The sequence below is a fragment of the Anabrus simplex genome, chromosome 12, assembly GCF_040414725.1.
Source record: "Anabrus simplex isolate iqAnaSimp1 chromosome 12, ASM4041472v1, whole genome shotgun sequence".
Classification (NCBI taxonomy): Eukaryota; Metazoa; Arthropoda; class Insecta; order Orthoptera; family Tettigoniidae; genus Anabrus; species Anabrus simplex.
The window spans coordinates 13,344,272-13,356,547 of NC_090276.1; the positions used below are offsets into that span (position 1 = coordinate 13,344,272).

Below are 12,276 nucleotides of genomic sequence, written 5' to 3' on the forward strand. Positions count from 1 at the left end.
AACACCCACAAATTTATTCTAGAAGATTTACAGAGTAGAATCTCCATGGCTCAGCTGGCAGCGCGCCGGCCTCGCACTGCTGGGTTCTGTAGTTCAAATCCCGGTCTCTCCATGTGAGATTTGTGCTGGACAAAGCAGAAGCGGGACAGGTTTTTCTCCGGGTACTCCAGTTTTCCCTGTCATCTTTCATTCCAGCAACACACTCCATTATCATTTCATTTCATCTGTCATTCATTAATCATTGCCCCAGAGGAGTGCGACAGGCTTCGGCAGCCAGCACAATTACTGTCCTCGCCGCTAGATGGGGGTTTCATTCATTCCATCCCTGACCCGGTTTAATGACTGGAAACAGGCTGTGGATTTTCATTTTCATTTACAGAGTGAGTTGGTCGTGCGTTTAGGGTCGGGTAGCTGTGAGTTTGCAGTTGTGACATGCTGGATTCGAATCCCACCGTTAGCAGTCCTGAAGGTGGCAAATGCTGGGACTGTACCTTAATTAAGGCTATGGTTGCTACCTTCCCAATCCTAGCCCTTTCCCATTCTTCCATTGCTGACAACCTTTGATCCGTTAGCGCGACGTTGAACTGCTAGGAAAAAAAATCTTGATGATTTTATTTCTCTAAAGACATGAGCTGTCTTTGCACTCTATCGTTTTGTTGATACAATGGTCATACTGAAATAAAAGAGAAAAAGTTAACAAAAATATATAATCAGAATTCATTAATATTGTTTCCGGCTCCTTGATTCTCAGCCGAGTCAGGGATTTTGATCTTAAATAATTAACCTTTGCTGGTTGTCTGGTGGGCCAGCCCCGACATTATGTTTTTCTCGAGGAGATCGAATGACGGTCAGAATCCGACGTGATTTATGATAATCTTACACCAATTATACGCTTCATTGCATAATATCAGTGGTTGTGTTAACTTCTTGAAGAGTTAATAAAATATCTCGATGTAGGCTATATTCAATCTCTGCTATTGAATTCCAGCAAAAAACAATCAAGTCTTTCTGTTTATGTTCTGCATACTCATTGAGCATCATGGGGTCTACCAGGAATCGAACCCGGGACCCTCCGAATCAAAGGCCAGTACGCTGACCATTCAGCCAACGAGTCGGATGACATATACAATAAAAACACTTCAAATTGAACATGCTGTGTTGTTGTATCTGTTAAAACGTTCTTATTATGAACTCGTGTGAAGTCTTAATCCTCACGGAAGGCATCTCTTTCGGTTACATCTACCCCCTGTGGGTGGGGGACGCAGGCGAATAATACACCCGCGGTATCCCCTGCCTTTCGTAAGAGGCGGCTAAAAGGGGTGACCAAGGGATGATGACACTAGAACCATGAAACTACTTGTGCTTAGTACCATTACGTGAGGAACACCATGGATGTACGTTACCAATGAGTAGTCCCTTTATGTGAGGAACACCACGGTTTTGTGGTTAGTAGAGTCTACGATCGTGTCTCTTCTACCAAAGCAGGGGAGCAGGCATTTGGCTGTGCGAACTAATGTCCATGTGCCATAACTCCCTAGGCCTCGCAAAACAAATATCGTCGGGGTCAGAAAAGAACAAGAGTTATTGACTGAGGGAGGTCAGTTGGAAAATATGAAGACGAGGAGCCTGGGACCTAGCTGTTAGGCTCCTTCAAACAACAGACATCGTCGTCGTCGTCGTCGTCGTCGTCGTCATCATCATCTTCAGTTACATCTTATGAACTGACAAATACAGCCTGATGAATCTGATCATAGAAGGCATAGTAGAGGGAAAACGTGGACATGGATGGAGAAGATTATCTTGGGTTTGGAAACGGCTTCGGTCTTTCAGTAACTCGGATTCAGAAAACAAAATAACAGTAAAATTTACTCCTTGATAGCTGCCTCTGTGGATCAGTAGTAGTGTGTTGGCCTCCAGATCCCAAGATAGCGAGTTCAAACCCGGCAGAGGTAGTCGGATTTTTGAAGGGCGTAAAAATAAAATCCATTCGACACTCCCTGTCGTATGATGTCGGCATGTAAAAGATCTCTGGTGACACATCTGGTGTTTACTCGACAAAATTAATTAAATCTCCGCCATAGATGCCCAAGAGAGTTTCGGTTTACTTGGTCTGCCATCTAGTGAGCCTAGAGTAAAATGGAACGTCGAAATTGACGAGCAGGCAGCCAGATGGCGTCAAATTGGAATGTCTGCACACAGTAGCTGAGGCCATACTATTATTGTTTTTATTACTCCTTGATTTTGGTCAATCTTCTGTGGTGGTGGTTGTGGTGGTTTAACTGGGTAACCATCCTCTATTAACACTAATCAGAAGGAAGAAAATGGAAGAGGTCCGACACTTCAAAAATGAGGGTATCGGCAAATATTGGTATTATATTGGTAATATTCAGTGTATTAGCTTTATATAGATACATAAAACTCTGTAAGATTTTTTTCATAACCACAAGATTTAAAATTGCCAGTGCATGTATTAGCTTTGCGCCTTCATTGTCATTTACCCTTCTCCACCTCCAGCTGGGTTGGGATCTTAACGTCATTTTTTTCCATCTTCCACTATCCATCCACCACGGTTCCTCAACTGTTCTCCAGTCCGGGTTCCTTCTTGTATGCTGTTCTTGATCGAGTTCTTTTTCCTTCAGTCTCAGCTTACATTATCAATTTCATTATCTTTCCTTCTTTCATTCTCTTAACATGTCTAAACTATCTCAGTTTATTTCAGACCGAGCAAGTGGCTGTGCGGTTAGGGTTGCACAGCTGTGAGCTAGCATTTGCGATATATTGGGTTTGAACACCACTATCGGCAGCCCTTAAGATGGTTTTCCATGGTTTCCCATTTTCACACCAGGCAAATGCTGGGGCTGTACCTTAATTCAGGCCATGGAGCTTCCTTCCCACTCCTAGGCCTTTCCTATCCCAACGTCGCCATAAGACCTATCTGTGTTGGTGCAGCGACGTAAAGAAAATTGTGTATATATAAAAAGATAATATTTTCAACTTCCCTCCGTATCTTGCATTTGTTTCCTTTCGAATTTCATCCATAACCATTATAAACATAAGTGTCAACACGGATGTTAAACATAAACTTCATTACATGCAAGAAAGAAGTCAGATTCTCATCATAGTATGGAATAAAATACATTTCCCTGCTGTGTCCTTCTACTGTACACCAAACTCTAAATAAGTAATAAGCATTGGCATTGAGCCTGTAGTTCATATACCGTACTTCAGGCATGTTGGATTGATGAAACTCTTTTTTTTTTTTCTGTACACAGGGAGATAGTGCAACGCCAACACTTCCAAAAGCTCCAGAGATGCCTTTGAAGCCATACATGAAATACAGTCGCGATGTATGGCATCAGGTGAAGGCAGCGAACCCTCGCTTGATGATGTGGGAACTGGGTAGAATCATCGGAGAGATGTGGCGTGCTCTGCCAGAGGCTGTTAGAAATCAGTATTTCGAAGATTATGAGGGTAGAAAGGTAGGTGTTATTTAATGTAGGAATTCATATAGGTTATTGGATTTGGCTTTTGTATCTTGTGTAGTTGTTAAAGAACCTACAGGCTAATCTCAGAAGAATTTCCAATCACAAATTGGCTCAAGCAAAGATGTGTACTAGCACCTACACTCTTCGCCTTGTACCCTGCAGCCATCATTTATGAAACAACACCTGCAAACTACACAGGGGTGGAAATTAAATATCAGTATGAAGGGTGGGAGGGGGGCTTTTCAACCAAGCCAGACTTCTTCTAAAAGATTAACCTGTTCCATCCAGGTTACACAACAGCAATATGCAGATGACAATACTACTAGATAGCAGTGTACGAAATTTACTTTCCTTTTTTCTTGTATCCTGAATGGCAAGGATTAATAGTCGACTTACCGAGCTCGATAGCTGCAGTCGCTTAAGTGCGACCAGTATCCAGTATTCGGGAGATAGTAGGTTTGAACCCCACTGTCGGCAGCCTTGAAAATGGTTTTCCGTGGTTTCCCATTTTCACACCAGGCAAATGCTGGGGCTGTACCTTAATTAAGGCCACGGCCGCTTCTTTCCCACTCCTAGCCCTTCCCTGTCCTATCGTCTCCATAAGACCTATCTGTGTCGGCGCGACGTAAAACAAGTAGAAAAAAAAAAAATAGTCGACTTGTGACCATTTTTACATAAATTATTTTCGAAGGAACTGGTGTTTTCAACATGTGTGCATACAACTTCAAACTTGTCGTCAACATCATTGTCTTCATTGCAAGTGATTAGTAATATTGTAGGTCTGTATTGAAACTTATTGTATTATACTTGCTAAAATAATTGTTTATTGTTCATCCACCTATTCAGTACATCAAAGTTGAAATGGGACATGTTTTGCCTCACTTTGGAGGCATCATCAGCCCTTGTATCTCCTCAAGATTAAATCAGGCACCTGATTTAAACTTAATTTATAAGTTACTAAGATTATACGTCTATACACTTAAAATTGGATAAGCGGTAATTATAGAAGAATTGAAATGTAAAATTATAGTAATGTATTTAATTAACAAAATTATAGCAATAGCTGTGATTAAAAATTGATTGTATCAAATGCACTTAATATAATGACATATGGTGGCAATATTACATAATGTAAAATAAAAGCTTTTACACTTTTTTCAGTATGATTATAAGAAAACACATTCCAATTAAGATATCAGTTGGCATTATTATTAAAATCTTATATAAATAATAACGTTAAAATTATAAAATCATCTGGTTAGAGTCCTGGGTTCAAGAGATGAACAATTTGTTTGACATGCTTATATATGTATATAGTTGAAGTATTAGCATTTGACGTAGTCCTTGGAGAAGAGTTCAAGAATTAAATTTTAAACAACAAACAACGTAATTAAAGTTGTCATGAACTCAATTGGGCCATCTTCCATCATTGTAGAGTGTTAATAGAGAAATAAAGGTGCAATTAGCATAGCTTGCTAATGTTGGAATGTGCTGATACAAGCGAGGCGGTCGAAAGGGAACAATCAAACTTTTGATAGATGTTGTGGGTGGGCGGAATGCCGAGTGTGTGTTGAAAGTCTGTAATTAAAGAAATTTTATTTATTAAGAATTATTATATGAAAGGATGGACCTGAATAGTGGAATTATTCAAAAAGTATTAACACTTACCCCTTAGACCGCTGAGATGTTATCTGTTCGTGTTGAGAGTTGTAACCATGAGATCTTAGTGGAGGGGGTTGAGCTTGGGAAGGCAGAGCTATAGGCTTATTAGTTGTGTGTGGAGGAGAGTTGACAGAAACAGGAGGAGATAATTGTGTCTGTCGGTTTGGTGGGAATATTTACCGACTTTGCATTAAAGATTTAAAAATAAAGAGGAATTTTTAAAATCTATTACATTATTTAAGTTTTGGTTTTTATTAAATTGTTTATCCAAGAATATGTATAAGTTTTCAAATTCAGTCATTAGCCTGCCTTTTTTCGATTCTTTTTATGATTTTTAGATCCCATTCTGTTGTGGTGAATTGATGACCCATATCCCTCATGTGAATACTCATCATGGAGAATTTATTGTGTTTTTGGGCATCAAATGTTCTGAATATCTGGTCTGAAAACTACGTCTAGTTTGACCAATGTATGAAAAATTGCATTCCGAACACTTGAGTCTGTAAATATTTTAAATACGGATCTACAGTGATATTAATCACTTACAATAAGTGGTATGTTCCGAGCTGTCAGCGAAGAGATGGCGTGGAATGACATTAGTATGTCAGAAACAGATCAGATGTAAGGCTTTTCAGGTGTTTGCTCTATTAACCAGTGTTTCGTCTTAGGTCTGACACTAGACTCATCAAAGTGGGATGTGTCAGACCCTACCCACTGACGCTGGGATGTATGCAGGTGAACTTATCAGAAGCCCTTATAAGAGGCACAGTCTGATAACTGCATATGGGAGATAAATCTCCACAATGGAATTATTGCCTGCCCATTCGGAATTGCTAGGCGGGCGATAATCTGATAATCTTAGTACCAGTACTTTATAGCTATGTATTACAAATGTTCGATAAGTGAATCAAGGACAATAGACTGGGAATAACTGCTAAACATGTACTTTTAAATTCATAAAGTTAATATGAAAGTAAGAACAAAGTTAACAAATATGTATCAAAGAAATTGCCCTTTTGATTTATAATTTATTTTAAAATGTCCATATTTAGATTAATAATTTTCTGGTCATATTTGCTTGCTTATTTGGACTATTTTTTTATGTCTTAAACATCCGAGCCCTAGTTAACACACACTTTTGTTTGTCTCCCTTCTTAAAGACTGGTATGTTTTTCTTTATGTCCGTCCGTCCGTCCATCCATCCATGTGGGCTGAGAACATTCAATCATTCAGCAGTCACTCATTCATTAACGAATGCTCTCTCCCCAGTTGTTGGTGGTTATCCGTGATTGTTCATTCATTCACTAATTCATTCAACATTTTTATTGTAAGCTAAGGATAACACTGTTCAGACTTGTGACAAATATTTGCACTAACACAAATTAATAGGTAAAAATAAGTAGGCAAGTCAATAAGTATCTGCAAGTTTGCTCTGATTGTCTTTAGGTTGGATCTATGGCGTTGTGTGCTCACCAGCCGCTAGATGGCACCGTTGTCTAAGTCTGTTGTAGGTTTCAGCATTATCAGATCACATACCTGCAAACTTTTACAGTTTATCCATAAAATTGATGGAAATTGCAGGATTTTACAGTTTTACGGAGGGACGGTGTCGTTTTATGACTTTACGGACAAAAACTTGAAATGTTAACTCAATAATCACCCCACTTCCGTACAATTGATTGTTTGCGCGGGTCGAAGGCAAGTCCACGATAGTGGGTAACTCATTCTTTGATACGATTGGCACTTTTAACCGTGTGATGTTATAGTGTGGTCATTGGAATTGAATTTAAAGCCGGGATAACAGTTCTTCCATGTGAATCTTAGGTGTCAACAGCCTCTGCTCCGCAAATTCTTTGTTCTGCCTCTTCAATCAGTCACTGCTGATCTGCATTTAGGGCAGTCGCCCAGGTGGCAGATTCCCTATCTGTTGTTTTCCTAGCCTTTTCTTAAATGATTGCAAAGAAATTCGAAATTTATTGAACATCTCCCTTGGTAAGTTATTCCAATCACTAACTCCTCTTCCTATAAACAAATATTTGCCATGTCCAATGAATCTCTGGCGTTTATTTCTATTTTGAAGACTAGGAGTTCTGGTCCCTGTTATGACAAAACATTTTGTCAAGACTTTGCAGGAAGCTAGAAAGGCCACAACTATGACTTTAAAGCCGAAGTAGCATGTGATTTGCAGTGTGTATTATATTATTTCTTGCCTGTCTTATGTTAAACAAGTTTTGTTGTGTAAAGCCTTTTTCAATTGTCGCATATCTGCTTAATGTGTCAAGGAAGTCCTGTTATGTATGCTCCAAACCAATATTCACCATCCCTGTTGCTGTTTAACATGGATTTCTTCTTGATTGTTATGTTCATCTACAAATCATTGGCCTATGATTTAAGTAGATATCATTTAATTGAAGTATCCTGTTTAAAGAATGAATTATTTTATTTTTTAGCCCAGAAGTATTATTATTTTCGTCAAGCTGGGGTATTACATAAAATCGAGAAGATGGAAAATAAAAAATACTTAGTTGTGAATAAGCCGGGATATGTCAATTATCATTAGATCTTTTGTCGCGCGTGAGTTTTACTGACAGCCCTTTTCAAAAGTTGACAGGTATGAGATCAGTACACCTTGCGCTGTTGCGACGTAAAGATGGACGTGCCACTCTCTGTCTGCACCATTTTTTGTGGTCTAAGGGTGTACCAGAAGCGGAAATTCATAGAAGACTTTTAGCACAATATGGGGACAATGTTTTACCACAGCAAAGTGTTTACCAGTGCACTGAACAGTTCAAAAGGGCGCACGAGTGTGAATGATGAGGAAAGTTCCGGGCATCCATCTGCAGCTGTAACATTGATGCCAATATTGAACAAGTGCGTGATATGATCCTGAATAACAGATGAGTGACTCTTGATGACGTGGCAAACCATATGCACATTGGCCATGCCTCTGCATATGAAATCTTGCATAACAGACTTCACTTTTAGAAAGTATGTTCGAGATGGGTTCGAAAACAACTCAATGAAAAGCAGAAGCGCAGTTGTGTGAGAATCTGTCAGCACCTGAACGAAGGTAAAACATTTCTGAAACGGATCATTACTGGAGATGAAACATGGGTTCACCACTTCGAACCAGAGAGCATACATCAGAGCATGGAATGGAAGCACTCCTGGTACACCCTCAGACCACCAAAAAAATAATAATTGTGGAACGCTATTCTTCCTTGGTGCAAACAGAGAGATCCGCGGCCATCTTTACGTTGCAACAGCGCAAGCTGTACTGATCTGCTAACACTCAAACCTACCACAGACGTAGATAGCGGTGCCTTCTAGCGGCTGGTGAGCACACAACGTCATGGAGGCAACCTAAAGACAATTAGGGCAAAATTGCAGATACTTACTGACTTGCCCTCGTACATGTTTTTCTAGACTATATAACAATGTTAACGTCTAGGACAAACATAAAAAAAATACAAATTTTAGAAAATGCAACTTAGAGATTGGGTGTAAATAGTGAGTAAGCATTATTGTAATATTAAGGTAGTAATATCAAAATCATGCATGTATCAAAATAAATTGGACTGCAATAAATGATTACTCTCTCCCTAATTTCTGGTGTTTCTGTTCTGTTCTAAAAAAAATCCAATTCAATTGAAAGTGGTTTGTGAGAGTTCATCATGTCTCTTGTTTTATTCCAGATGTTGTATAAGGAAGCTATGAAACGTTATCATAGTTCTCCAGCGTACTTGGCATGGCAGGCAGCAAAGGCAAAAGGTATGTGGACAAGAGTTTTGTTCTTTCTTCTTTTCTCTCTGAGCAAGTTGACAAGCTTGCCTGTGATGGAAATACAAGAGACTAGGAATTAACTGATATTTTGTCTCATTAGCTACTGCAACGTAAGTTTTGCATTTTAAAACTGAGACTAATGCTTCTGAAATGTAATGTAATTGCAGGTTTTCTTCCTTTCCCTATATATCTTTTCCCAGTTTCATATTGATGTTCCTGGTGGCAGCTACTCTGCACTTGGTCAGGTTGTGTAAATCCACCTCCATTAGCTGCCTTTCTTTCATGTCCTCCATGTTGCAGTCCAGTCTTTCTCCTGTGAACTCCATTTCCAACAGTCTTCTTCCCATATAGGCATTTCCTCTTCGCCTTATTTGTCCATACCACTGCATTCTTGTTTCCTGGACCATCCTTGATGCCTCTATAAAGTCTCCCCTGTAATACCTCATTTCTGTCCGGTTTTATGGCTAAATTGTTAGCATGCTGGCCTTGGTCCAGGGGGTCCCGGGTTCGATTCCCGGTAGAGCTGTGTGTATGTGTTGTGTTAAACATTAGAAATCATCAAAGGTAGGTCCCCATCCTCACAAGCGCAGAGGTCACCTATATGGCTTCAACTCTAAAGACCTGCACTAGGCCTCTCTGGAGGTCACATGCTATTATTATTATTATTATTATTATTATTATTATTATTATTATTATTATTATTATTATTATTATTATTATTACTACCCCATTTCTTACTTGTCTATTTTTCATCTTCAACCATGATCTAATTGGAAACATATGTTTACATATAACCAATAACAAAGAATACAATTTGGTATGTCTTAATTTAAAATTTGAGTCTAAAACATTGATGAAGTATGACTACACATTTAAAATCAAAACTAAAATGAGACATTAAAACCATTTTGTTCGGTGTTGAACTATGTCAATGCCTTATAGTAACCAACTTACATGTAAGTTGAACACTATTTCTTTTCTCAGAATATTATTTTACCTATTGTGTCATGTTTATTTCGTACTCTCTCTTCTAAGGCTGTTCACGTAATTTAACTTCATTACTAACCAATTGTTGGTTACTATAAGGAAAACATCCTACTAGAACATACCAGCGAATACACCGTGTTGTCATAGTGTGACGTCGTATGTGGCCTTGGCAAGCCCGCACAGGTTCTGTGACACCAGAGACACACCGTAAGCGCGCGAACGGTTGAACACAGGGTGCAACTTGCACGGAGATGGAGGGTTCTAAACATGGGCTGCTTTGAGCAGACGTTTTCTATCTCAAGGGGCTCTAAAATTTGAACTGTTTAACCGGGAAATATATTTACAACAGAACACTTTAAATGGGAAAAATATACATATATCTTAATACAACTGATCAAGGGATCATGAATATCACACTTCTTAGTCGGGAAAACTTCTTATGCGGGAACTTCTTAACCGAGTTTCACTGTAGGTTTATTCCTGCATTTTGTATGGGTTAAAACTTCACGCTGTTTTCTGGCTAGATGGAGTACCTCCTTGTTGGTGATGTGGTCTACCTACGGGATCTTGAACTTTTTGCGATACCTCCACATTTCAAAGCCCTGCGGTTAGTTCTTTGACGGAGCCTTCAGGGATCACACTTTGGCACCATGAAGCATAAACTTTACGACACACGAACGAGTTTCTAAGTGGAGGTTGCAGTTTTACACAAGACGTTTTAATGTCAGAACTACACTCCCTCTGGTTTTGATTTCTGCATCCAGATCCCATTCCTGTGTTAACCAGCATCATTAGGTACTTGAACTAGGACACCGTTTCAGTGTCTTTTCCGTCCAGTGTGATAGCGTTGGTGATTTTGTGCTTGCCGGTTACCTTGAATTTTACCTTTTTAAATGTTGATGCGCAAGAACTACTTTCTACCAATCGTGGCTCGAGCAGCTGAAACTTGGGTAAGGCCCCGAGCAGAGGGAAGTAAAATTCAGGCAAGCGAGATGAAATTTCTCAGAAGTACACTGGCCAAGACAAAGCAGGACTGTGATACGAGAAAAACTAGGTGTATGCAGAGTGGAAGAGAGAGTAGAACGATCAAGACCGAGGTGATGTGCGCACAAGAAAAGAATGGGAGGAATGAGGATCCTGAAGTCAGTGCTTGAATTTTATTATATACTGTGATATATGTGATATTTATCTGTTGGAAGTGGATTAACCTATACGTTAGTCAGTATGGTGAAGGCGTCAGATTACTTAAGCTGGGAATGCAGAGATGCCATATTTTGTGTTGACGGATATGAACCCACGGTGCTGCAATCAGGTGGAGAGGCAATTCAACAAAGCTTCGAAGATAACTTAATGGTCCACCTATTCAATACAATACAATTTGTTGTTCAGATTAAGTTACAACATATTATTTATTCGGTACTAGTTTCAACGTTGATGTGAGTCATCTTCAGCTGATCGTGGAAACGGGCAATCATTCAAAAATTATGTATACACAATATAAAATACAAGTTACATATCACTATAACAATACTCTTAAATTATCTTCATTTTCAACAAGTAAGTTCTTGAGAGTGGAATGTAACACATTGTGAACTGAACATCTTCCAAGTTGGGAACTTGGGAGTACTGGGTTGACTTCTAGTCACAACTTGATATTAGATAAGAGTAAATTGTTCTTTAAGAACTTGTTATGCATTGTTCTGAACGTAAGTAATGATTCTGTGAAAGATAAAAACAATCTTAAAAAACAGCTGTGAACAGTTGCGTGTGTCTGTTTCCACTGGCTTATTGGTGTAACATGTCTGTGAAGTCCTTAAGATGTTAAACGAACAACATTTCCCAGTTCAATGCGGGACCTGTAGTATAAAGAAAAAGAACTTAGTTAGAGAAATGTGTTTAGGGAGTGCTGAAGTAGAAAGAGCGTATCGTGTTTATTGATCTACGAGACTCACCTCGGACCGCTGTTGAATGATCTGATGTGTGGAAGGAACTGAGAGTTGTGGCAAGCTTGAGTCACGGACATGCCGTGAGCCGAGGAAGATGAGGAGAGGGATGAGGGGCCGAGGGAAGGGGTTGAGGGGCAATCGAGTGAGGGGAATCTGGAGGGCGTTGTGGGGGAAGCGCATAACATGATAAAGTGTTGTGTTGTGCGTGATGCAAAAAAACTGAGCTATTATTTGGAAATTAAGGAAATTGAACAGTATTTTTGGTTTTTCGGAAATATCGTTCAAATTTAAATTTGAATTAAAATATTGCTCCAAATGTATGCAACAGTATTCAGCAGCATCAAGGAACGGACCTTTACTTAAAGACTCCAGTATCTCAATATCCCGATCTATACCAGAAAAGGTGTATTTTA

At 39.3% G+C, this 12,276-nt stretch overlaps 1 protein-coding gene across 2 annotated transcripts in view; it reads left to right on the forward strand.

The window, feature by feature from the left end:
* Nucleotides 1-12,276, forward strand: part of LOC136884505 (uncharacterized) — a 73,979-nt gene that overhangs the window by 15,650 nt on the left and 46,053 nt on the right. For both annotated transcript variants that reach the window (XM_067156722.2, XM_067156720.2), the window contains 2 exons: nt 3,273-3,479; nt 8,843-8,918. In XM_067156722.2, coding sequence (XP_067012823.1) covers nt 3,273-3,479; nt 8,843-8,918 — 283 coding nt within the window. The remainder of the gene's footprint in view (nt 1-3,272; nt 3,480-8,842; nt 8,919-12,276) is intronic.